Raw genomic sequence first — 24,849 nt, 5'->3', positions numbered from 1 at the left:
CATAATTCTAACATCAAACACCAATGACTGAAAAAAATCAGCAAACATTCTGCACTGGGTCTTGATACCTTTGTGCATATTTCAGTGTCAGGATTGCACTGTAAGATATCTCTCACCATCGTCGCATTTCCTTTCTCTACAGCCCAATATAAAGCAGTTTTGTTGTCCTACAAAATAGAAAAAAATCATCACTTCATATAAGATACAATATTGGGAAACTGCTACTTGTAAACATAAAACATCATTTTTAACATTTCTGCCAGAAAGCATTAAGAGATCTTACCAACAAACAGGAAAGAATATCAACCCTTATCTGTTCAGCAGCTAAGAAGTAGTCTTTCACTTGCTCATTTTCTTGAATTTTCTCATCCTATTATTCCACTGTCCTTGCCTGAAATACCAGTCTTCCTTTTCTCTACCTATCTAAATCCAACCCATCTTTCAAATCTTACTCAAATTCTACCTGCTCTCAAAAGCCTTAATGCCCTCTTTCCCCAACTCAAGACTCTTACACTCGAACCTTTCATTAAGCAATCAATCATGTACCATCTTCTATCAAAAGGCATCACTTTATATGTTTATGCAAAACACAAAAACATAAACAAAACAAAGTAAAACCTCCCTAAAATATGCTGTTTCTTACAGCCAAGGATTCCATGTTAAGTCCCTCACAGCATTTGGCATAATATTTATTAGTTTGATTTAAAAATGGAGGGGCGCTTGGGCGGCTCAGTTAAGGGTCTGACTTCGGCTCAGGTCATGATCTCACAGTTTGTGGGTTCAAGCCCCACATTGGGCTCTGTGCGGACAGCTCAGAGCCTGGAGCCTGCCTTGGATTCTGTGTTTCCCTCTCTCTCTCTGCCTCTCACCCAGTCATGCTCTGTCTCTCAAAAATAAATGGTTAAAAAAAAAATTTTTAATGGATTTGGGGGCACCCAGGTGGCTCAGTTGGTTAAGCATCAGACTCTTGATTTCGGCTCAGATCATGATCTCACGGTTGGAGAGATCAAGCTCCAAGTCAGGCTCTGCGTTGACAGTGTGGAGCCTGCTTGGGATCCTCTCTCTCTCTCTCTCTCTCTCTCTCTCTCTCTCTGTCTCTCTCTCTCTCTCTCCCTCCCTCCCTCTTTCTCTCTCAAAATAAGTAAATAAATATTTTTTTAATGGATTTGGATACAAGGAAAAACTGAGCAGAAGTGTAGACTGTCCAACAACAAAATGGGTTAAGTACAGATTTTTTTAACCTAAATCTCTTAAAATACTGGCTAAATTCACAACTTTAGGGGAGCTTTTACCTAGCATTAGTAATTTGTAATTTGTAGCTCTGTGAGCTATGGCTTAAGCAAAGTCCACAGGCACTATCAAGTGGTCCTAGGAAAGGCAAACAGAACAGGGAAGGAGAAGAGAAACAGCAAGAATAGAAGAACAACATATGGAGGGAAAAGGCAGAACAGAGGGAAAGTACTAAACAGAATAAATAAATTACATGCATTCAAAGTACCAGCAACTGTCTCGTAAACTACTAATTTCAGGATTGAATATATTTACACATTAATAAAAGAGGCGTGTTTGAAAAATACGAGCTTCTAACATGCTCTAATGTCATCTAATATGATGTTAATGGAGAAATTCTGTAAGAATGGCAGTGAAACTTAATATAGGCATCCATTAAATATCGTAGGGTCTAGATGTTTATCTTCACAGAAAAATTAGAAGAATGACATTAGGATCAGTCGACACGTACAACTAATTATGCTCAGAGGTAGCAGCAGAGATAACACACACACACACACACACCTGTCCTCTAATGTCTATATCAGCATATTTCTGGAGAAGTGCTCGAACGATTTCTACATGACCACCTCTGACAGCACCAATCAACACGGTATCTCCACTCTGAAAAGACAAAAAAAAAAGGCAAACTGACAAGAACAAATAAACACTGCTTTGAAGTTAAGGTTCATTGTATACTAACAGATATTGCTCTGAAAATTTCTTGGATAAAAGAGTAACTCAAGAGAAAAATTTTAGTTAACTAATATTAACACCTAACATTAAGGGCCCTGAGTGCCAGAGAAGGTTCTACCTCAAAATGAGGACTCTGAAATTCCAGGACAAAAGTTGAGAAAGACAAGTCACCCAGAACGATAAGCCATTCTCTTTGAAGAAGACCTCCCATTCTAAGTGTAAATTAAATAAAATGACACCATAGCTGTCGACGAACCAAACGAACACTTAGAAATGACATAATACAAAATTGTTGGAGTAATTCTATGTGACAAAAGTCATGGGTTGTAAAAAAGGGATTTGTAGGGCGAGGGCCATCAGTGGGTCTATAACCAACCACATTTAATTAAGGGAGAGGCCGGTTCCCAGACCAGTATCTACATTCTAGGCAATTTGGCATTACAGGCTAACAGTGCCTAAGACTGACTCATTCCCCACAATGAGGCTTAGATGAAGTTCATTACCTCATAAAGACATCTCTTTGCCCTGAAATTATATCCACCAAGCAACGATCAGTATTAATTATACCCTTCTACTACTTCAAATGTAAAATGGCTATTTTGGCAATGGGCAGAATTTTTTTTTTTTTTTACTCTAAATTACGTATCAGTTGCAGGGATTTGAGTTGGGTGAGTCTATGGGCTGTGGCTCATCTCAATCCTTAGTGGGCCTCAATGGGCTATAAATCAAGATGCAGGTCCTTGAGGATTACAGACTTCAGCGCCCTGTGTAGTAGTATCTTTACAACATTAAAAGCAGAAACAAACCCAAGGCAAACCAACTTTAGGTGAGAATGTTAGCATTAATATGGCTCCAGACTAGTAAATTAATAAAACGTTGTAAATATTTCATTGCTTACTGTGTGCCATGTACTGTTCTAGGTACTGGGAAACAAGACAAACAAGGTCCCAGCTCTAGAAGAACTGACAGGCTACAGGAGACAGACAACAGACAATACATACAAACAAACAATCAATCAGACAAATGCCATGCAAATAAATTAAAATAACAGTGATATGATAGAAAGTGACTGGACAGCTACTTTGGATTGGGTCACTGGAGAAGATCTTTCTGAGGAACTCATAGTTAAGCTGAGGTCGGAATGACAAGGAGGAGACAGCTACACAGTGATCATGATGATCAGCATTCCCAACAGAGCATAGCTGGTGCAGAGGTCCCAGAGCAACAACAAGATGGCGTGTTCAAGAAAGGGAAGAACGTTAATATGCCTGCAACCTATTAAAACAGGGTTAAAGTGTTGCAAAACGAGGACAGAGAGTCAGGCAAGGACAATGTCTTATGGTGTTCACAAACCAAAGAAGTAACATTTATCCTAAGTGCAAGAGAAGCCGTGGATGGCTTTAAATAAAGGAGTACACATGAGATTTGTTGCTTTAGAGGTCACTCTGAGCACAGCATGGAGAATACATTAGAGACAAAAGAGAACCCGGTTAAGGTGCTGTTGCTGTAACAAGGGAAGACGGTGGCTGAGACTCGGGAGGTACTAGGGGAAATGAAAGGAAGCAGACACGTACAGGATGCACTCTGCAGGTAGAACCAAGGGGACTCACTGAAGAATCAGATGTGGCAGGTGAGGAAGAGAAGCCAAGGCTACTGTGGAGAACTTGGGGCTTTAACAACAGGGTGAATGGGGACACCATTTCCTGAGATGGAGGCAGGAGGAAAAGCAGGCTTGGGATGAACCAAACAAACAAGTCATCTGCTTTGCCCTAAGTCTTAAAAGCCCAGCAGACATTCAAGCAGAGTTCAAGCAGAGTTGGATATACAAGTGTAGAGTTCTGAGAAGAGGGTAGAGCAAGAGTACAATTTTGAAAATTTTAAGTGTAAAGGTGGTACCTGAAAACTTGGGGAAGTGAGTAACAGCAGCCACGAACAACACGACAGTAATATACATCAAGAACAGTTACCGTACATGTGATATTTTCAGTAACAATATTATCTGACAAAGATTAAAAAGAACACCTTCCACAAAGATTGAATAGTTGTTAACTCCTCAGTTCTAAAGGCAGAAATAAAATTTATCTTAAAACAAATGCATGACATACATGAAGAATCCTGAAAGGTGTGAGAAGCTAAGGTAATCTTCCATCATGTTACCACTAGACGACCAATCTGAAATAGGTAACCTACCCTATCAGGTATGTTCACGTATGTTCCAGCATCAAGCAGATCCTGTACAATCTCCGTATGACCCTCCTTTGATGCAATCATCAAAGCTGTATTTCCATCCTTATCTGTTAAATTTACATTTGGATTTCTTTTCAAAATTTCCTTCACTGACTGAGTGTAGCCTCCTTTTACTGCCACAATCAGTGCAGTCATTGAATTCTAAAACAAAATAAAAACAAGCCCAAGAAATCAGTACATTCTAGAAAACATAACTTATGCAATAATCATAAAACTGGTATTTTCAAAAAGATAGTCTATCATTAACAGTTATTTCTGATAATAAAATGCCAATATAAATAACCAATCACATACCAAAATTGGTCAGGAAGCATATTTTCTGTTTTTGAAGATACATTAATTCTCGAGTCAAGAGGACTGTTATGACATTCAATTCTTCAAATGATAATCTGACATTGGATTTGCTGACAATGAACAGACCCTCTCACTATATAATGAGATGAGATGGGATGATTCAAAATTAAGCACATTCTAAATTAAATAATCCAAAATAAGGTTAATTGGGCTTCAAAGAATTGTTTATAATAAAAACTATATGAAAAACTGAAGTGAAATTCATTGAAAACAATGAACTGATAGCTATAGGATATTTCAATAAAGTGTAATACATTCTCCTTTCACAGTGACCTAGAAACCACATTTTTCAAAAATGGTCTTATTTTTAGTGGTTCTTTTAAAAGCTGCACGTATAGTTTATAACAGTAAATCACCTGATGGAAGAAACTGACCCGTTACCAAAAGTATTAAAATTGTTTCTTGAGAAGTTGATCTATATTGAGACATCATGTAATTTCCTTATAGAAATATTTCAGTTATTAGACCAGCCCCTAAAACTAAGTCATAGTTGTTTTCACATATTAAAATAGAATAGCCTTTTAAAATTCTTTAAGTCAAAAATCATAGAAATAGCCACTCTTCCACTTGATAAACTGTGCAGAAAAAAGGAGAGTGAAACGTATGAATTTCACATAAGAATCACACTCTTTCTTGACACAGCACTAAAAAGATCAGCAAGTAGTAGCATCTGCCAGTATGGAAAATAGGAGCAACCGGCTGGTATCATGTCAAGAAGTCAAGTGTGATACAGAGTTCACTTTTGTTACACTGCAGCCAGAGATTTGGTGGTATGTCTCCTCAGAATACTCCAATGATCCATCTCACATAATACTTCATTTTGCAAATAATAGTCTGTATTAATCATTTCTTACGCATAAATATAATTTCCTTTAACTATATTCTCAAAATTTCAAGGGAAAAGAAATTTGTCAGGCCTCTCCAGTATCTCCAGCACATTTGGCACAGGGCTGCATGCACAGCAGGTGCTCAATAAGGAATTAATACCTGCTAGTCAGAATAATGTATTGAACCAGCTTTTAGGCGTTCTAGGTTTTGACCACCAATTTCTGACATTTTTAAATCTACTGGAGAAGGAAAACAAGCCACAGCTCAAAATTATCCAAAAACTTACAATATTATTTTAAATTTTTAAGGAAAAGGTATTTTAACAGAACATAACTTTTTTCCACAATTAATAGTATTTCCAACTATTTGACTTAAAGAGTATTTCAATATGAATTCAATCAAGAGTAAGACTACTGAAAGATGTTCTTTAGAGTTTTAGCCTCCTAAAACTTACATGCATTAGCAATGGTTCCTTAAGGGCATATATTTATAACATATCATATCTACAATATATTTGTCAGGATAATAGAAAAAAAATGCTTGTTTGTCTACATATTATTTAACAACTGTAGGGAAAATTTTCTAGGCATATACTTAGAAAAAATATTCTCTCCCTTCAAACTATAAACACACACGAGGGACTAAACAGAAAAGATACTTACAGCTCCTTCTTGATCAACATCAGCTCCCATGGCCAATAAATGTTTTACACATTCTAAATGACCCTTCCGTGCAGCCCAAACCAGAGGAGTAGTTCCATACTAAAATAATAATAATAAATTTAAAATTATTATCAGATCTGTAGTAAAAGAGACAAATTCTCAACATGAATTTTGATAAAAATCATACTTTGAGTATTCTTAAATTACTGTTTATAGAAATTATAATTTTAATCCTAGATAAATCTTATTTTTCCCACTTTCTCTCTCCTGAAGAGATGATTAACCACTGTATGAAATTTCTTTTACCCAACTTTAACTTTCATAATTAGTGACAATTTTTCCACCATAATGTCATACAGCCTCTAATTTTCAACAAGCTTTCAGTGCTTCCTGTATCTTGTGAAATACAATTTAAAGTTCAACAGTATGACTACAGGCAAAAATAGTAACAACCAAATGACAAACGATTCTAAGTACTTCTGAGGCCCAGAGAAGTTTTGGCTTAAAGTCACAAAGCTACTAAGAGGTACAGTAAGACGCAGGACCCAAACAAGCTTGGCTTCAGTCCATGCTCTAAGCCACCAATCCCAAATCAGCCTCTGAACTTGATAAAATAAACTCTAGCCTAGAAACTGCACCTTCTGCTGGAACGTGATTCAAAAGACATCAGAGAATATATATTATTCATAAAAACAATGCTGTATCTTTGGGGAGCCTGCCAATCAAGAGACACATGAATATCGACAGTGATCTTTAACTACATGAGACCAGAGATTAAAATAAACATGTAATAAACGCCTGCTTTCTATAACAGCTCTGTCCAAAACTTTCTGTGCTGATGGAAATGCTCTATAATTCTGCACTGGCCAATACAGTAGCCACTAGTCTCATACGGCTATTGAGCACTTGAAATGTAGCAAACATGACTGAGGAACTTTGTTTTTATATTTTCTGTGTTTAGTACATATATGGGGCACTGCACACAGTAGGTACTAAACATTTTCTCAAAATGTTAGACTGACAGACTAGGTAGCATAATACCTGATTTTGGAGGGGCTTTGAATGCCAGGTCCCATAAAGCATTTTTCAATAGGTCAGAAGGAGAAATTAAAGCTTTCACCATCACATTAAAGTGTCAATCAGAAAACATCAATAGGGGCGCCTGGGTGGCTCAATCGGTTGAGTGTCCAACTTCGGCTCAGGTCATGATCTCGCAGTTTGTGGGTTTGAGCCCCATGTCAGGCTCTGTGCCGATAGCTCAGAGCCTGGAGCCTGCTTCTGATTCTGTCTCCCTCTCTCTCTCTGCCCCTCCCCCCACCCATGTTCTGTCTCTCAAAAATAAATAAGCACACAGGCGGGGTAAGGGGCAGAGAGAGGAGAGGCACAGAATCCAAAGCAGACTCCAGGCTCTGAGCTGTCAGTACAGAGCCCAACAAAGGGCTCGAACCCACAAACCATGAGATCATGCCCCAAGCCAAAGTTGGATGCTTAACCGAATGAGCCACCCAGGCAAACCCCAAATACAAGATTTTTAAGTGCCATATTGTAAGTATTTGCCATAGTCTCTTTACGGTCCTTGTTAAGCTATAATTTTAGATAATACTTTTTAAAAAATGAGCACAACCTGCATAAAGTGTATAAAATACATCAATCTTAAATTGTACTACTTGACGATTTTTTTTTACATATGTGTGCACCCAAACAAGTACCATCCAGATTAAGAAAAGGACAATTTCTGACATTCCCCTCAGGTTAAGCAATACTATCTGACTTAAATTTATGCTCAAAATGTATTCCAATTATCAAAAATGTCTGATTAATACTATTTTCCTGTATTTCACTGAACTGTTATTAATTTGAAAAGAATACAGTTAGCCACAATGTATCAAGTTCTAATTAAATAAATACTTGTTAAATGTTTGCGATGACGATTAAGGATTTAAAAAATGAACAGAACAAAATTCTGGGAAGCTTTCTGAAGTGGATGGCAAATGAGCAGATGTGAAGGATGAAGAGAAAGTAAAGCACAGGAGGAGAAGGCTCCCCACGCTCAAAGGGCACATGCAAAGGCATGGAAGGACCAAGAACACACGAACTGAGGCACCCACATCCTTTGGCCACGTGCAGGCAAGGCAGCTACAGGGCTCAGAAGGCAGAGAGAGGACAAGGCCTATCTTCCCACATCACACCAGGGATCGGTGTCTTTAGCATTTTAAGCATGAGAGAGAGAGAGAGAAAACTAAACCTGACTTTTAGAAAAACCACTCTGGCAACAATACAGAAAGCAGACAGAACTGAAGTCACAATAGAAAATTTCAAAAAATGAAAACAGGGAATCATCCCTATCTATTTTCCAGAGAATGATGAATGTGATGTAAAAAAATCAACAGAGGGACACTCAGAAGGTAGTAGTTACAAGGGATCTGCCTGTGACATACCTGACTATATAAAACACATTCATAAACACAATGAGAAGATTCATCAGCGCAATCTCATGCGATCATATAGAGAAACCTATACTCAGACGTGCTGCGCGGACATAACGCGGACCGGAACCCGGAAAGGTCTTGCTGACCTACCTTATCCGAGCAGTTGACTTTAGCGCCATTTTGCAGTAAAAGATGCACTATATCCGCATGGCCTCTCCCTGCTGCCCAAATAATGGGGTAAACACTGTACTGCTGGGAGACAGGTAGGTGGGGATGTAAGTAGACAGGAAAAAAGATGAGGAGGGAGCGGGCAAGGGAGGGGGGGAAAGAAAAATCTTTTAGGTGGATATTTACAACACACATGTGCTAAGAAAAGTAAATAACAAAGGGAGTAATACAAAGTAATAACTTAAAAAAATCAAGTTACAGATCATTCTCTACTTAAAAAACAGTCATAAAACATAATCATCAAATAAAATGCACTCAACCTTAAATACATACATATTATGAACATATTTATTTTTACAGATTAATACATTTAATGTGATTTCTAGCCAACAGGCAAGACTAGTAAGAGAAATGTGAAACTATTCTTATATAATCCTTCCATTAACTTGAATAAGTTTCTCTTTTTTTTCAGCTTTATTCAGGTATAATTGACAAAATCACAAGATAGTTAAAGAGTACATGATGTGACATACATGTATATAGTACAAAATATAGACAATTTCTCAATCTGCAGTCTGAGACCCAGTCTCAAGTAGAGTAGTGATGCATGTATTACCATTTAAAGAAATGTATAGAAAAATGGTATGGAGATAGATAGATACACACACATATATAAACACCCCTTTCCTTTAAATAAGTTTAGATTAAGAATGCATACCCACAGAAAACAGGTAAGATGACTTAAGGATTTTGAAATCCTAAATTAACATTTAAGCTCTAAGAGCTGCCTTTTTATTGATAAGAACTGAGCGACAAGCTTAGCTTGAGAAAAAAATTCTCATTGTGCTTTGAAATCACATCCTGCATTATTATCTTTAGTAAGATCTAGATCATTTCCATTGAATATGAAGTCTAAAACGTAACCAGTCTTAAGTGTTCCCTAAGAGAACTTCCCACTTGTGTCACAGTGACATTTTTGCTAATGCTCACCAAACCAGTGACGCTCGGATTGGCGCCATGAGAAAGCAGCAAGTCGACCACTTCGGTGCGGCCTTTGTAACATGCCCACATGAGAGCGGTCCATCCTCCCTAAGGAAAAAAAAGAGGGGAAGCGGGTGGAAAGAAAACTTTTGTGATCACTTCCAAGCACAAAAATGGCATTAATGAAGTGCCTCCTTTGAATATTTTTCTCTAAAACCATTGTTTTACGAAGGCACTACTATGTAGTTTGAAACTCCCAAGCTCCCCGGAGAAATATACAATAGTATCAGAAATAAGTCAAATCTCTTAATTCCAGATATTATTACTCCAACTTTTGACTCTATCATGGAAACTGAAATAGAGAATATTCATGTTGAATTCTTTCACATTTCCAAGTTTTGTTTTGGCTCCTTAAAAATTTTGCTTCAGAACACTTTATATGTCCCTATATATTCTCCTTGTAGGAGCCTAGAGTTTTTCTAGAGAGGAATTCCAGCAATGATATTTGGCTCCTGCATTTAAACACATACTATAGGGGCGCCTGGGTGGCTCAGTCAGTTGAGTGTCTGACTCTTGATTTCAGCTCAGGTCATGATCTCATGGTTCATGAAATCGAGCCCCACATCAGACTCTATGCTGACAGTGTGGAGCCTGCTTGGAATTCTCTCTCTCCCTCTCTCTCTCTGCTCCTCCTCTGCTCGTGTGCACGCACACACTCACTCTCTCTCTCTCTTTCAGAATAAGTAAATAAAAACTTAACAATAAACACGACCTATAAATCCCAGATCACTACGGCACCTCTTCCTAAAAAAGACAGGACGCTAAGGTAATGATCTGTAGATCATGATATCCAGGGGCGAAGTCATCAAGTATGAATTACCAGCATGATAACTTTCTATTTTCTAAACTACAGGAGCAATTTTCTTTTCTACTGTTTTTTATTTTAAGCAATTTTCTCTTCAGCTAGAACACAATTCAGTAAAAGAGACCAATGTAATCAAATTATACTAAGAAATGAACGTTTTGTCTTTGAACCGGCATTAAATCCACATTTGGTTTTGAGAATATAAATCACTTAATCCTTCTCTGATTCTCTTTCATCATCACTAAAAAGGAGATTAAAAAAAATACTTGCCCTAATCTAGAAAAGGCACAATTGTAGAAAGGGAAAACAGATCAGCAGTGGCCAGGGGCTGAGGAGGGGGTGGAGAGGAATTACAAAGGGGCAGCATGGGGGTACTGTTAGCGGTGAAACGGCTCTGTTTAAAATGTGGCGGTAGACGTACACGATGCACTTGTCCAGACCCGTAGAACCGTACAGCACAAGAGGGAATTGTACTGTATGCAAATTTTTCAAAAATCAACCAGAACGTGGAGAGAAAAAATAGAATACAGACTGAGCCAAATGAATCTAACTGTATTACAAATGAATCACATAATCACATAACTACTTAGAAGCTAACCGTAGGTAACTTTGGAAAGCAATGTTTTGACTGAATACTGTAATGTTAAAAACAGAAAGAACTACACACAGACACTGTACTAAGTAGGCAAACCTCTTTCTCTCAGAGTATCGATTAGAAATTCTGTAGCTACTTCAATTCGTATCCTAGAGTTGAACAAATAAGTGACTACATTGTGCAGATAATAGGGCCAGATTTCTCATTATCAGAGAAGGGTTACAAATTAAGGAAAGGGAAAAGTCTATAATGAATTTGGTTGGCAGTATTAACCTGGTCTCTTTAAAAAAAAGATACATCCCCCCACACACCCAAATAGATATAGAAATAGATGCATGTATATGCAAGAATTAGCATAAAGACATCTATCTTCTATGTCTATCCATTGAGAAGGACTATAAGCAGTGACACCCCAGTAATAACAAGCATACCTAACACCAAGATATTGGTTTCTCAATACCATTTTCCAATAAAAGAAAACGGGCTTCCATGGAAAACTGATTGATTCCAGAGCTAATAATCAGGAAAATAAGCCAGGAAAAATACAAGATGAACCTGAGCCTGAAGCATCTTGTGATGCCGGAAAATAAGGACAGCACATGTTAAAAGGGTATAGAAGCTTCCATGGCCAAAGTTGGAACAACCTGAGCAGGAAAACAGGTACAGAACCAAATTATAAACCGGAGAACAAAATAAATATTCATCAGGGGCGCCTGGGTTGCTCAGTGGGTTAGGCGCGTCCAGCTCTTGATTTCAGCTCAGCTCACAATCTCAGTCTGTGGGTTCCAGCCCCCTTGGGATTCTCTCTCTCGTCTCCTCCCCAGCTTGCGCTCTGTCTCTTTCAAAATAAATAAACACTTAAAAATAAATAAATAAATATTCATCAGACCATATATATCCATAGATAGGTAACTACATACAGATACGGGGGGGGGGGGGGGGGTAGGGGGCGGGGCAGGGTGTGCAGGGGAGAGAAACAACTCTTCCTTACGGAAGAATTCCAATTGATCAATGTACAGAGAATGAGGGGAGTAGGAAAATCACCATTATAACACCACATTAATAACTGCTGCATGCAAGATATACTGATAGATGTTAAAACAAATGAGTGAAAGTTTAATCAAAAGCAGTATCTTCTCCAACATATTTAGCAATTACAAAGGGGAAAATAGTAACCTTACAATGAAGAAATCTGGCAGACACTACCTTAACCAAGAGACCAAGGTCAACTTCACCAGTGACAAACTCTGCTAGCATGTACCTAGATGCACGGAGAAGGGAATATCGTCTCTATGGTATCCTTCCCCAGCAAAGTATAATCTCAACCTAATCATGAGAAGCATCAGACAAATCTAAATTGAGAGAGATTCTAAAGATGCCACAGGAGTGATCTTCCAAAGTGTCAAGGACATAAAAGACAAGGAAAGGCTGACAATTTAGCTCAAATTATAGAGCTGAATATTTAGTCAAGTTTCACATATACCAGTATTTCAATCTTTAAAATGCCTTCCCAGAACTGTTTGAATATCATGCTCTCATTTTAATTTGTATAATGTCACCCTATGCAAGCATCTAGGAGATTAACATTTAATCCTGAGAGAATGATACCCAAATTTGCAAATGAAAAGATCAGAACCGAATACCTACAGCAGTAGCTGTAGTTCAGTGCCCACAAAGGTCCTCTCAAGGAAAAACCCGCACTAGATTCCCAGATGTTACACCCCGGAGTTCTTCCTGAACCCCAGCAGCGCCTGGCGGTCGCCCTCCTCTCCTCACACAAGTCCCAAGGACTCTGCCTTCCCTCATGGCTCAGCTACTGCCACCCACCCGATCCTGTGAGGTTTCGGTCCCTCGATGCTAACTACTCAGGGAGACACGGTCCTCACTTTTCCCAACTTCTGGCATTTGAAAGCCAAACGCAAAGACCCTTTAGATATGTTAAAACAAGTTGTGGTGATTACTTAGGGGAAATAAAAAATATGGAGAACTAAAAAAGCTTCAGATAATTTTGTGCAATCTTGCTAAGTTTGACACATTCAATAACATGTACTCTATAGTTCCTCACTCCCTGCTAATAAACAGGGGAGCAGCGATAGAGGAGAAAGCCTTTGGAGTAAGGCAGACCTGGGTTCAAACCTCGGCCTGACTTCTGTGGGCACAGGGCACTTCTTCCAGTTTCAATTTCCTGAACTATATCCATTGAGAACAAAAGGAATTCCCAGCCCATGGGATTGTTCTGAGAAGTCAACTCACCATAGAGAAACTAACGCGTATAAAGGGACCAGGCTCAGAATGGGAACCTAATATTAATCCATGTGATAAACAGGTTTGGTGCCTTTAACAAGATATTGAGAAGTAGGAAACCCCATGAGTTTCCCTTCTACTTTATATGTCAGTAAGATGAGAAGACCACACTTTATTCCTGCCTGCCATACCCATTCTCTGCCTGGGTTACTGACATCATGGAATTCTCTCCCTAAACTTTTAAATTTTTTTTTTTTAACGTTTATTTATTTTTGAGACAAAGAGAGACAGAGCATGAACGGGGGAGGGTCAGAGAGAGGGAGACACAGAATCTGAAACAGGCTCCAGGCTCCGAGCTGTCAGCACAGAGCCCGACGTGGGGCTCGAACTCACGGACCACGAGATCATGACCTGAGCCGAAGTCAGCCGCCCAACCGACTGAGCCACCCAGGCGCCCCTCTCTCCCTAAACTTTAAGAGCAATATACTTCAAGTCCTTTTCAGAAATAAGCAGGATAAAAATGGTTCTGTATCTTTATATAAAAATAAGTATCCCACCCACTTCATTAAGTGTGAGAATACAACTAAGCTTATGGAAGCAAACACACCATGTAAATTATCATAGTAAGCGTAAGACAGCAGAATGCTGCGGTTTCTTAAAAACTCAGACCGCCTGCACTTCACATTATTAGCACAGTAATGCACGTTTTAGACACCACGGCAGATCAATTCCTTCCTCTCTTCCACTACTAAAGCTAACTTTGGAAAAGGCTTAACATTTTGCAGGACAAATAGGCTAGAAATGATCTCTTTCTTCATCTTTATGCTTTAAGCAGATGCCAAGATCCAGTAAGAGCTCAGATAATAAAGAATCACATCTTGTTAAACTTGTAATGTGTATAGATGGCATGGCCGAACACAATTACATTTTTAAAATAAATTTATAAATATTATTCTGGAAATTATCACTTTGAACTGAAAATATTTATAAGACTATACTGTCCCTCTTGAAGTTCCTCTTTAAAGGAAACAATTCTTTCACATTTGTTTCAAAACATTGTTACATTGAAAGTCAATGAGTTGTTTTTAATAATATTTCAGAATTTTAAACTCTGAAATAAACCAAGAATAACAATAACTAAGAATACTCTAAAAGAGGTTCATTGTATCACCTGGGCTTTAACACATTCCTGAGAGTCATTTCAGTGCCCAGCCCCAGACCCTAAGAACGTTATTATAATAGCACCTCCTGCACGAGAAGCCAAGGTCCCAGACATCTACTACTGTTAATAAGACTCCGGCTAATGAAACGTACCATAGCCCTCATACATACCATGTCACGGTGCTCCAAGTTGACCCCACATTTCAGCAGTTCCTCCACAATGTGCACGTGCCCTTCCTTTGATGCCGAGATCAGTGCTGTCCAGTTATCCTGGAACACACAGTACAAACATTACCATTTCAGAACCAAAAAACAAAAATCCAAAGTGAGGAAAAATAAGTTCGACTTCACATACCAAATGATCATACCAAATTGACATGATGTGACCCCACTGTGAACTAGTCTAAAACAACACCGCAGCATAAGCTCTGTCAAGAAGTTATCCGTCTGCCTGCATGACCGCAGTGTGTCAAGTGCTCTCACAGCTGCTTGGTCTTGTCACTGGCCTTCTAATCACACTCTGAGGTTTCATGGAAAAAGGAAAGATGACTATCAAAACTTCACAGCTAATCCTTGTGGCTAGCAACCATTGCTAGAAGTTGAAATTAAAGAGCTTGTCATCAGATTTAAGAGCACATTCACAGGCTATCAAACTAACGCAATCCCACATGATGGATTTAGAAACTATGTGATAAAGAACTACTGTCCTTTGTTTTCAAATAAAGGCTACAAGCGCCCAGGTATATGTGCTCCCTATTCAGCCAGTGCCATCTGGGTATAAAAAACAGGAAGTGCTGAGACCTTTCACTGAAAATAAAAATTCCTCTCCTGTATCACCCCTTTAAAAAGCAGACTTGGGTGGGATAGGAGGCAAAGTTAAGACAGATCTGAAAGCACAACCGTAACCTACTAATTTTGAATCCCTTCTCAAAAACAAAGAGCAAAGTTATGGAAAAGACAAGAACAACAAAGAAGTAGATTATTTTAATATATACCAAATCTTCCAGATTGCAATTAGCTCCATTCTTAATTAATTCTTTCACTATTTCCAAGTTGCCTTGTTCAGCAGCTATCATCAGTGGAGTCTGGCCACACTAGAGAATATAAAAGACACAGAGAGCTTTTCAAGATGCTGTACTTGAACTGAAATGCCACAGTTAAATATACCCTGCTTATCACAATGGTATGTCAAACATTGTTTACAGAATTTCTTAAGTTTACAAACACCTTTGAAATCTTAAGTTTTCAGTTGACTAATAATATAAAAGTCAAAGAGAAAACAAAACGTTTTTTTTTTTTTTACTACAGCATTACTAGTCTATTTTTGATGCTAAATTTCATTCAAAATAAATAAACATGAGGGGAACCTGGGTGGCTCAGTCGGTTAAGCGTCTGACCTTGGCTCAGATCATGATCCCATGGTTCGTGAGTTCGAGCCCCACAATGGACTCTGCACTGACAGTGGAGCCTGCTTGGGATTCTCTCTCTCTCTCTCTCTCTCTCTCTCTCTCTCTCTGTCTCTTTCTCTCTTCCTCTCTCTCTCTCTCTCTGCCCCTCACTTGTGCTTTCTCTCTCAAAATAAATAAACTTAAAAAACAAATAAGTCAACATGAATAATACTAGGCTCTGAAAAGTAATCACCACAATGTATATAAAAATCTTAGCATTCGGGGCACATGAGTGGCTCAATTAGTTAAGCATCCAACTTTGGCCTGGGTCATGATCTCACCGTTCCCGAGTTTGAGCCCCGTGTCGGGCTCTGTGCTGACAGCTCAGTACCTGTGAGATTCTGTGTCTCCCTCTCTTTCTCTGCCCCCCCCTCACTCACGCGGTCTCTCTCTCTCTTTCTCTCTCTCTCCCTCTCTCTCAAAAATAAACATTTTTTAAAAAACTCTTAGCATATTTATGGTAACCAAATTCTCTAACTATAGCAGATAGAATATGATACAGAATGTGGTTTTAATATATTTAAGATGTTTGTCAAGGGCAAAGGGGAGGAAAGTAAAATAAATAAAAACAATCTAGGTGCTATATATATAATATACATAAACAGTTTTTTTAAGACCTCCCTTCTAATCTTAATTCATTAAACTAAAGCTTCTGCTCATTACACCACAGTTGCCCAGCCTGTGTGCCTAGAATAAGACACGGTAATAAGAGACAGTACTTCCTGAGCCCTGAGACAGCGTGGCAGGGCCCGGGCAGCCAGATCCTGGGATGGGTTCGCCTCCAGCAGCAAGGCTCACCTACAGCAAGGGCAACGCACACACTGGCGCCTTCTGTAAGGGCCACGGTGTGAAACAGGTTAGCGGCTCTGGGCTAACGGTGACGGTACTAAAGGTGTTACCACATACTTAAGGTATACGAGAAAAGATTTACACCGAAAATTAAGTTCAAGTAGATAAATATGTATCTAAGCATCTATTTACTATGTGTATATCAGTGGGGGGTGGGGGAATAGCCGTGATTTTTAAAATGCTGATATGACATCGTTTCTCTGCTTAAAATCCTCAGTGGTTTCCTGTTGCTCTTTTGGATCAGAACCAAAATACTGACAGTGGCTGTGGCAGGACTACCTCGAAACCTATTCTGGGCCATTCCCTCCTCACCAACAAACCCGTAAGCTCTTTCCCACCTCTGGACCCTCACACAAAGTTTTCCCTCTGTCCCACCCAATTAACTACCAAGAATAAAGTCGCGGCTGTTTCTAAGTTACTCTCTCTCCACAACTGTAGTTAGAAGATTGGTTAAGCAAGAACTAATAGAATAAACAAATGTTTTGTTATAAGGCCCAGCTTATAAGGTCACATCAGCTCTTGGGTCAAATATCAACCCCTCAGGGAAGCCTTACCAACTCCTCTAGTTTTCCTTTACTATACTAATCCTTGTTTGTAATTACTTACATTTGTGGGATCAACACCTGATTATTATCCTTTCTCTTAAAGGCTCTAAACTCCACGAGAGTAAGAAGCATGTCTGTTCTTTTATTTAATACTATATCCCTCCCCCCCGCCCAAAAAAAGAGAGGCAAACCAGGAAACAGACTCTTAACTATAGACAACAATCTGATAGTTACAGGAGTGGAGGGGATGGGGGATGGGTCAGGCGGGTGATTGGGGGGATGCGCCTGGGTGATTGGGGGGGTGCCTGGGTGACTGGGGGGGCACCTGGGTGATTGGGGAGTGCCTGGGTGATTGGGGAGTGCCTGGGTGATTGGGGGGCGCCTGTGTGACTGGGGGGCGCCTGTGTGACTGGGGGGGGCCTGGGTGACTGGGGGGGCGCCTGTGTGACTGGGGGGGCGCCTGGGTGACTGGGGGGGCGCCTGGGTGATTGGGGGGGGGCGCCTGGGTGATTGGGGGGGGGGCGCCTGGGTGACTGGGGGGGGCGCCTGGATGATTGGGGGGCGCCTGGGTGATTGGCAGACACCTGAGACACCTAGTGGCTCAGTCAGCTAGGCATTTGACTCCTGGTTTTGGCTCAAGTCACAATCTCACGGTTCCATGAGTTCGAGCCCGCACTGGGCTCTGTGCTGGCGGTGCAGAGCCTGCTTAGGATTGTCTCCCTCTCTGTCTCTGCCCCTCCCCTGCTTGTTCTCTCTCTCTCTCTCTCTCTCTCTCTCTCTCTTTTTTAAAAAACAAGCGAATAATTACAATAATTGGCAAAAATGCAACAGATGCTATTATAAGAACATAAGAGTTAAACACAAATATTGGTTTAAACAAAGCACACACGTAAAGTGCATTAAACACAGACATTCTTATAGAACAACAGATACTAAATTACATGTCATTCAACCAAAGTCATTAGGGAATGAGGTATTATCCACAAATAGATTTTCCAGGTGAAAAAGTTTATCCTTTAAACATTAAATTTGATTATATATTGTATGATAGCCATTAATTTATAAAGCAATGCACACATTACTTACTACTTATTAAACAGATTACCTTTACACATCATGTTTACAATTCTGAGTCACAACTACAGACATCAATTATCACACCCAGCTTGCCTCTGTCAGCTCTAACCTCTTTGACCAACTTTCTGCAGCACCCTTCTCCCTTCTAATCAACCAGGATAAAAAGTGAGACAACAAAGTCATTGGTATAATATATAAATTAAAGCCAATTAACCCTGAATCTATGGCCCTAAGGATATATGAATTTTACATCAGAATTTTCACATTAGTAACTCCAGAGATTCAGACGTTTTTTGTTTACTTTTGGGGGTCACAGTCACGTCAGATAGTTCACAGAGACAGGTGCTTCCAGCATATGAGAGGAAAAAATAACGTAGATGTGTAAAAATACCTATAACACAAACACGAAAGATGATGTAAATGTGATTAACTAGAAACACGCCAAACGAAAGACTTGAATAGTCGTTAGTTTCTCTTGCAGAAACTATTAGTTGTCTCCCAATATCGAGTGACGGGATTGTGTTAGGGGTGGCAACGTGCTCAGCTTAAAAACAAAACCAAAAACAAAATGCCCACGTAGTTCAGCCTGGCTTGCAGCCGGAATGATCCCAGGACACTGTCCCGGCTAAGTGGCCCAGGCCGGCCTGTCTCTGGGCTTCTTGCCTCACAAGACACAATGCCGGCGTTGTGACCAGCACACAGTGAGGAGTGGACAGAAGGGCAGAAGGAGCCTGGAAAGATCTCCTGAAGCCGTCATATCAACCTTGGCATGGTTCCTCCGGCTTATCATCGCGTGAGAAAAATAAGACCTCAAGTTGATGGAGACATGGTTGTAGGAGCTGTCGCACGCAGTCCAAAGCGATCCTTAACTGATACACCTTTGACAACTACACCACTCAAAAAGATAAATAATTTACCAAAAAGGTTGCCGTGAAGTTATTACATTCTAAAAGATAGAAGAAAAGTGACCTTATAAGCTGGGCCTTATAACAAAACGTTCGTTTATTCTATTAGTTCTTGCTTAACCAAACTTCTAACTACAGTTGTGGAGAGAGAGTAACTTAAAACAGCCGTGACTTTATCCTTCCATTTTCAAATGAATCACTAAAGGCCCTTTCCATACCTAATCCCACGCATCCCAGCAAACCCCAAGCCCAGTGCTTTCCAAACTACACAGGATCACCTGTTCACATAACCCTTACTCCACTTACGATGACCTCAAGCCGGAACACATTAGAACAGAACACTGCACCAAGGGACGTTCCCCCGACAGGTCACCATACTTTATCTCAGCTCCCCAGAAGACTAACGTGCAAAAACACTTCCTACTCAGGATCCCTTTTCGTTCTTCCCAAATCCTAGGTAGTCCTACTTGAATTTATTTAGGTGTACCAGACCTCAATAACCAGTGCCCTTTAAAGCAAATCTTGGGAGAATATATACTTCTTCCAATAATTGTAATGAAACTAAAACATTTTTAAATTCTCCTTTGAAATTTGCCTCAGAGCCTATTTCTAAGCACATAACAAAATCCACTCCTTGAATTGACAGTCCCACTTCATTTTCTTGGAGAATACTGTCCCACCTCAGCACTAAAATCTTATACCAAGAAGACCTCAGAGAAACTGTCTGTTCTTTTCTAAAAATAAAAGCCCGTCACTACTTTACAAAGGGTGAAGACCTGCCATCATTGAGAATGTTCACAGGCTGAGATTTATCTAGTTTACAAATAAAGCAGAGAGAAAAGGTGGCAGGAAATTAGCATTTACTGATGGCAGCCAATTGTATGCTAAATACAGAAATTTCCCCCACATTATTTTATTTTATTTTAAGGTTTATTTATTTGGGGGGGGGGGGATAGGGAGAGGAGAGAGACAGACAGAATCCCAAGCAGGCTCCACGCCATCAGCACAGAGCCCAACACTGGGCTTGAACTCACGAACCACAAGATCATGACCTGAGCCAAAATCAGGAGGCAGATGCTTAACCGACTGAGCCGCCCGGGCATCCCACAGGCTAAGTTCTTTTTGCTTTTTGTTTTTAAAGTAGGTTCTACAACCCAGTATGGAGCCCAACATGGGGCTAGAACTCATGACCTTGAGATCAAGACCTGAACTGAGATCAAGAGCCAGTCGCTTAACTGTATTTTATTGATTTGAGACCTTTTCAAAACTGATAACCAAAACACATTAACATAAGGTAATTACATACTTTAGGGGCAACAAAGAGGAGAGGAAATCCACACAACTTTATAGAATTCTATAAAATTTAAATTTTATAAACACTTGTAGAAGCAAAATACAATAAAAGGACTTGAGAAAGCTACTCTGTCTCTATCACTCACACGGAGCCATAGTTTAACAATCCAGGTTGTTCCAAATCATTATTTTAAAACTCGAATTTGAATGGATACAATACTACACTAGATATAAATACTATTAATATCAGTTAAATGCTACCTCATGCATGATGTCAACTTAAGCTCTATACCAAATATGCTTAATTCTTTACACGAATTAGATTAATAAAATTTTGTGCTCACTGATGTGCTATATTTGTCCTTGCATGTGAGGCTATTTTTTCAGTATTCCCATACAAAATGTCTATGAAGTAATACTTACTATTTTTAAACTATAATCATTTTATTATTCCAAGTATGTTAATATGTACTAATTAAAATGACCACTTTTGTAAGTAATTCTTTTCAATCTATTTTTAAGTTTATTTACTTATTTTGAGAGAGAGACAAGAGTGAGGGAGGGGCAGAGGGACAGGCAGAGAGAGAGATCCCAAGAGGGCTCTGCACGCTCAGTGTGGAGCCCAACATGGGGCTTGAACCCACGAACTGCAAGATCATGACCTGAACCAAAATCAAGAGTTGGACGCTTAACTGACTGAGCCACCCAGGTGTCCCTAAGTAATTCTTTCAAAACAGTGAACAATCTCCAATTTTAAATTTTCTCTTATCTGTTTAGAACAATTATTGACAATGCACAATCACAGAGGAGTTACCTACCCAAAACATAATATGTTCAATATAGAAACACTGAATGTATCAGTACATCATTGGATGAACTTATTCTGAAAACTCAAAGAATGGCAACAGAGCATAAACAGATTATGATCTGAAATCAAATAGAACAGAGTTCAAATTTGGGTTCTATCAGGTAATATCTTGGATAGGAAACTGAGGGATTAAGTCCTTTACCTGTAAATCAAGATAAGTATCAGCATTATTCTTTTATTTATTATTATTTTGCAATGTTTATTTATTCTTGAGAGAGAGACAGAGAGCACAAGCAGGGGAGGGACAGAGAGAGGGGGGGACACAAAATCTGAAACAGGCTCCAGGCTCTGAGATGTCGGCACAGAACCCAACATGGGGCTCGAACTCACAAACTTCAAGATCATGACCTGAGCCAAAGTCGGACACTTAATCAACTGAGCTACCCAGGTGCCCCTCAGCATGAGCTGATTCAATAAAAAACACTATCACAAGGTTTTTGCAGTAACAAAATTTTTTTGTTAAGATTTCCTTATGAGAGCTAACATTTAATGAAATTTAGGTACCTTATGTCAAAAATAATCATAGTCATAAACTAATAACTGTTGATTCAACAGCTTCAAAAACATTTATAATATTTGCATATTCATGTTCATAGCAGCGCTATTTGGGCAATAGCCAGGAGGAAGAAAAATCCCAAAAGTCCATCAATACATAAATGCATAAACAAAATGTGGTATATACGTACAACTGAATGTTACTCAGCTTTAAAAAGGAAAGAAATGTTGTCACATGCTACAACATGATTGCACCTTAAGGATATTATGCTAAGTGAAATAAACCAGTCACAAAAAGACAAATTCTGTATGATTCCACTTATATGAGGTACAAAGAGCAGTCAAGTTCCTAGAAACAGAAGTAGAGGAGTAGCTGCCAGGGGCTGGGGAGAGAAAGAAACAGGGAGTTGGCGCTTCAAGTACTTTTAACAATCTTACCAAGGTTAAGAACTTCCTATTTCTTACATTTTTCCTTGGCACGACGCCTTGTACATAGTAGTCGGTAGTCAACCAATGTTTGTTCAAGGATTTTAATTTCAGGAACTTGGTCTTACCTCGTTTCTCTCATCTACGTCTTTGCATTTTTCTAGAAGAGCTTTCAGGGCAGGAATGTTTTCCTCTTCTACATAATTTATTACACTCTGTGATATCAGAACTGACATTTTCACGAAAAGTTGTAGTTCTCTTTATTGCAAGACCTGTCAAAAGCAGATTAGATAAAACACACATATTGATTAGGAAAGCACAGATGTGACTGAGGGGAAAAAAAAACTAATTTACTGCTAACTATATCATCATTCTTCACCTTACATTTGTACAAGTAGACCTCCACCTGCAGGAGTGAAGGCCCCACAGCCCAGCTGTCAAAACGCCCACCCCTCCCTTGCCAAGACTCACACACAACTCGGGCTTAACTCATCCAAGTCCCAAACTCCACACTCATCCCCCCGGCCGTCCTCATCACCTCCCCTACACAAAAGGGAGTGCTCCACTTCTCCTCCACCTCAGGAAGTGGCAGCTCCAGCTCTGTTCCTCCATGGAATTCTCTCTGCCTTGTCTCACCCTCTCCACTCCACATTCAATCTATTAGCAAGTCCTTTTGGCTCTACCTGTAAAACATATTTCACATCCAACCACTACTCACCACCTCCATCACAACCACCCTGGTCCAAGCCACTGTGACTTCTCATCTAGATCCTAACTGTTCGCCTTCCTCACAATCGATCCTCCGCGAGGCAACCACAGCGATCTTCTGAAAACGTAAGTCTGACCAGAGCTTCTCAATGCATAACATGCATCGGCATCACCTAGACAGTCTGTAAAACACAGATGCCTGGGCTTCACCCCCAGAGTCTGACTTGGTAGGTGTGGGTGCAGCCCCTGAGTCTGTCTCTTTAACAAGGTCCCAGCAGCCGCTGCTGCTGACTGAAGAACCACACCTGGCAGAGCACTGAGTCAGATTACATCCTTCTTTGCTCAAAGCCTTCCAATGGCTTCGCCAGGAACTCAAATCACGGGTGTTACCTTGGTCTCGATGACTCTAAGTGACCTCATCTCCCACCACGCTCCCTTATCCATTTCATTGCCTGAAGAGGTCAAGCGCTGTGCCACCCCAGGGATTCTGTCTGCCTAAATCTCTTCCACCAAAATGCACATGGCTCCCTCCCTCACTTACTTCAATCACCTTGTTAGGAAAGTCTAATCTGGCCATGTGATGTGAAATAGTAACAACCTCACACATACTCCACAGGGGTCCCCACAGTCCCACCTCCTTGCCCTCCTTTATTTCTCAGCGGCCCTTACCACCATTGGAAATACGACATATTGTGTGTTTATTGTCCATCTACCATTACTAGAATGTAAATGCAAAAAAAGTAGGCATGATGTTGTATCCAGTTGGACATCCAAATAAACAAATCTCAACCCATACCTTACACAAAATGCATATACTAAAATTGACCTAAATATCTAAAAACCACAAAACTTCTAGAAGATAATATAGACTATTCTGGATTAAACAAAGATTTCTTTGATATAACACTAAAAGCATAGTTCTCAAAAAAAGAAAATCAATAAATCAGTTCACCGAAATTACAAACTTTTTCTCTAAGAGAATACCATTACCTGGGACTAGTGATGTCTTTTTTCCTTCCATTTCCCACCCCCCCCTCTTGGACAATGTCAATTACTGGTATTCCACACTTGTCCCCTCATCGTACTTTATAGCTCCTGACTTCTCGAGTTTCACGCGTTCACAGACCGACAGGAATCATGCCCCAGGATGGCTCTACCCCGAGCTTTACTCATACCTGATTTCTATGATGAGATTTAGAACCTGAGAGCTGAAATTCAAATGAGTTTTGGGACTCTGAGTTAAAGCTGAACTGAGACTTTGGGGGCCCTTGGGATAGGTTGATGTGTTTTGCATGTGGGATGGAAGTCTATCTTTGGGGACCAGAAGACAAACTATTCCACTATATGATTCCATTTATATGACATTCTGAAAAAGGAAAACTATATGGACAGAAAATAGAACAGAGGTTGTCAGAGTCTAAGGGGGGAGAATGAGGTGACTACATTGGGGTACAAGAGCATTTGGGGAGTTCTTGGACTATTCTATATTCTGATTGTGGTGGTAGTCACATGATTATATGCATGTGTCAAAATTCAAAACTGGACACTAAAAAGGTAAATAATATTGGTGTAAATTGTACCTCAATAATACCTTATTTTTTTAAAAATCCTCAAAGTTAAGTAACTTCATTCCTCAGAATCAATTCTAAAAACACAAAAAACATGGACAAAGATTTTAAATACAACACAATTTTATTCATAAGAACAAAAACTCAGATATGGGAGATTACATAAAT

The 24,849-nt window shown here is 39.6% G+C and overlaps 1 protein-coding gene across 15 annotated transcripts in view; it reads right to left on the bottom strand.

Annotated features, from left to right (window-relative positions):
- The window catches only part of KIDINS220 (kinase D interacting substrate 220), a 101,370-nt gene that overhangs the window by 71,781 nt on the left and 4,740 nt on the right, over positions 1–24,849 (bottom strand). For 10 of the 15 annotated variants that reach the window (XR_008289700.1, XR_008289701.1, XR_003426947.2 and 7 more), the window contains exons 2-10: positions 22,534–22,677; positions 15,495–15,593; positions 14,671–14,769; positions 9,644–9,742; positions 8,636–8,737; positions 6,057–6,155; positions 4,156–4,353; positions 1,795–1,893; positions 69–167 (exon numbers count right to left, since the gene is read on the bottom strand). Coding sequence is in view for 9 of the 15 variants with exons in the window: in XM_027077819.2 (XP_026933620.1) it covers positions 69–167; positions 1,795–1,893; positions 4,156–4,353; positions 6,057–6,155; positions 8,636–8,737; positions 9,644–9,742; positions 14,671–14,769; positions 15,495–15,593; positions 22,534–22,641 (1,002 nt within the window). In the remaining 6 variants the exon portion in view is untranslated. The remainder of the gene's footprint in view (positions 1–68; positions 168–1,794; positions 1,894–4,155; positions 4,354–6,056; positions 6,156–8,635; positions 8,738–9,643; positions 9,743–14,670; positions 14,770–15,494; positions 15,594–22,533; positions 22,678–24,849) is intronic. The other 5 variants (XR_008289702.1, XR_008289704.1, XM_027077821.2 and 2 more) reach the window with 1 other exon arrangement.

This window comes from Acinonyx jubatus, chromosome A3, assembly GCF_027475565.1.
Source record: "Acinonyx jubatus isolate Ajub_Pintada_27869175 chromosome A3, VMU_Ajub_asm_v1.0, whole genome shotgun sequence".
In the NCBI taxonomy this organism is placed as follows: domain Eukaryota; kingdom Metazoa; phylum Chordata; class Mammalia; order Carnivora; family Felidae; genus Acinonyx; species Acinonyx jubatus.
Note: the sequence above shows the minus strand (reverse complement) of the source record. Positions and strands in the feature narration are given on the sequence as shown.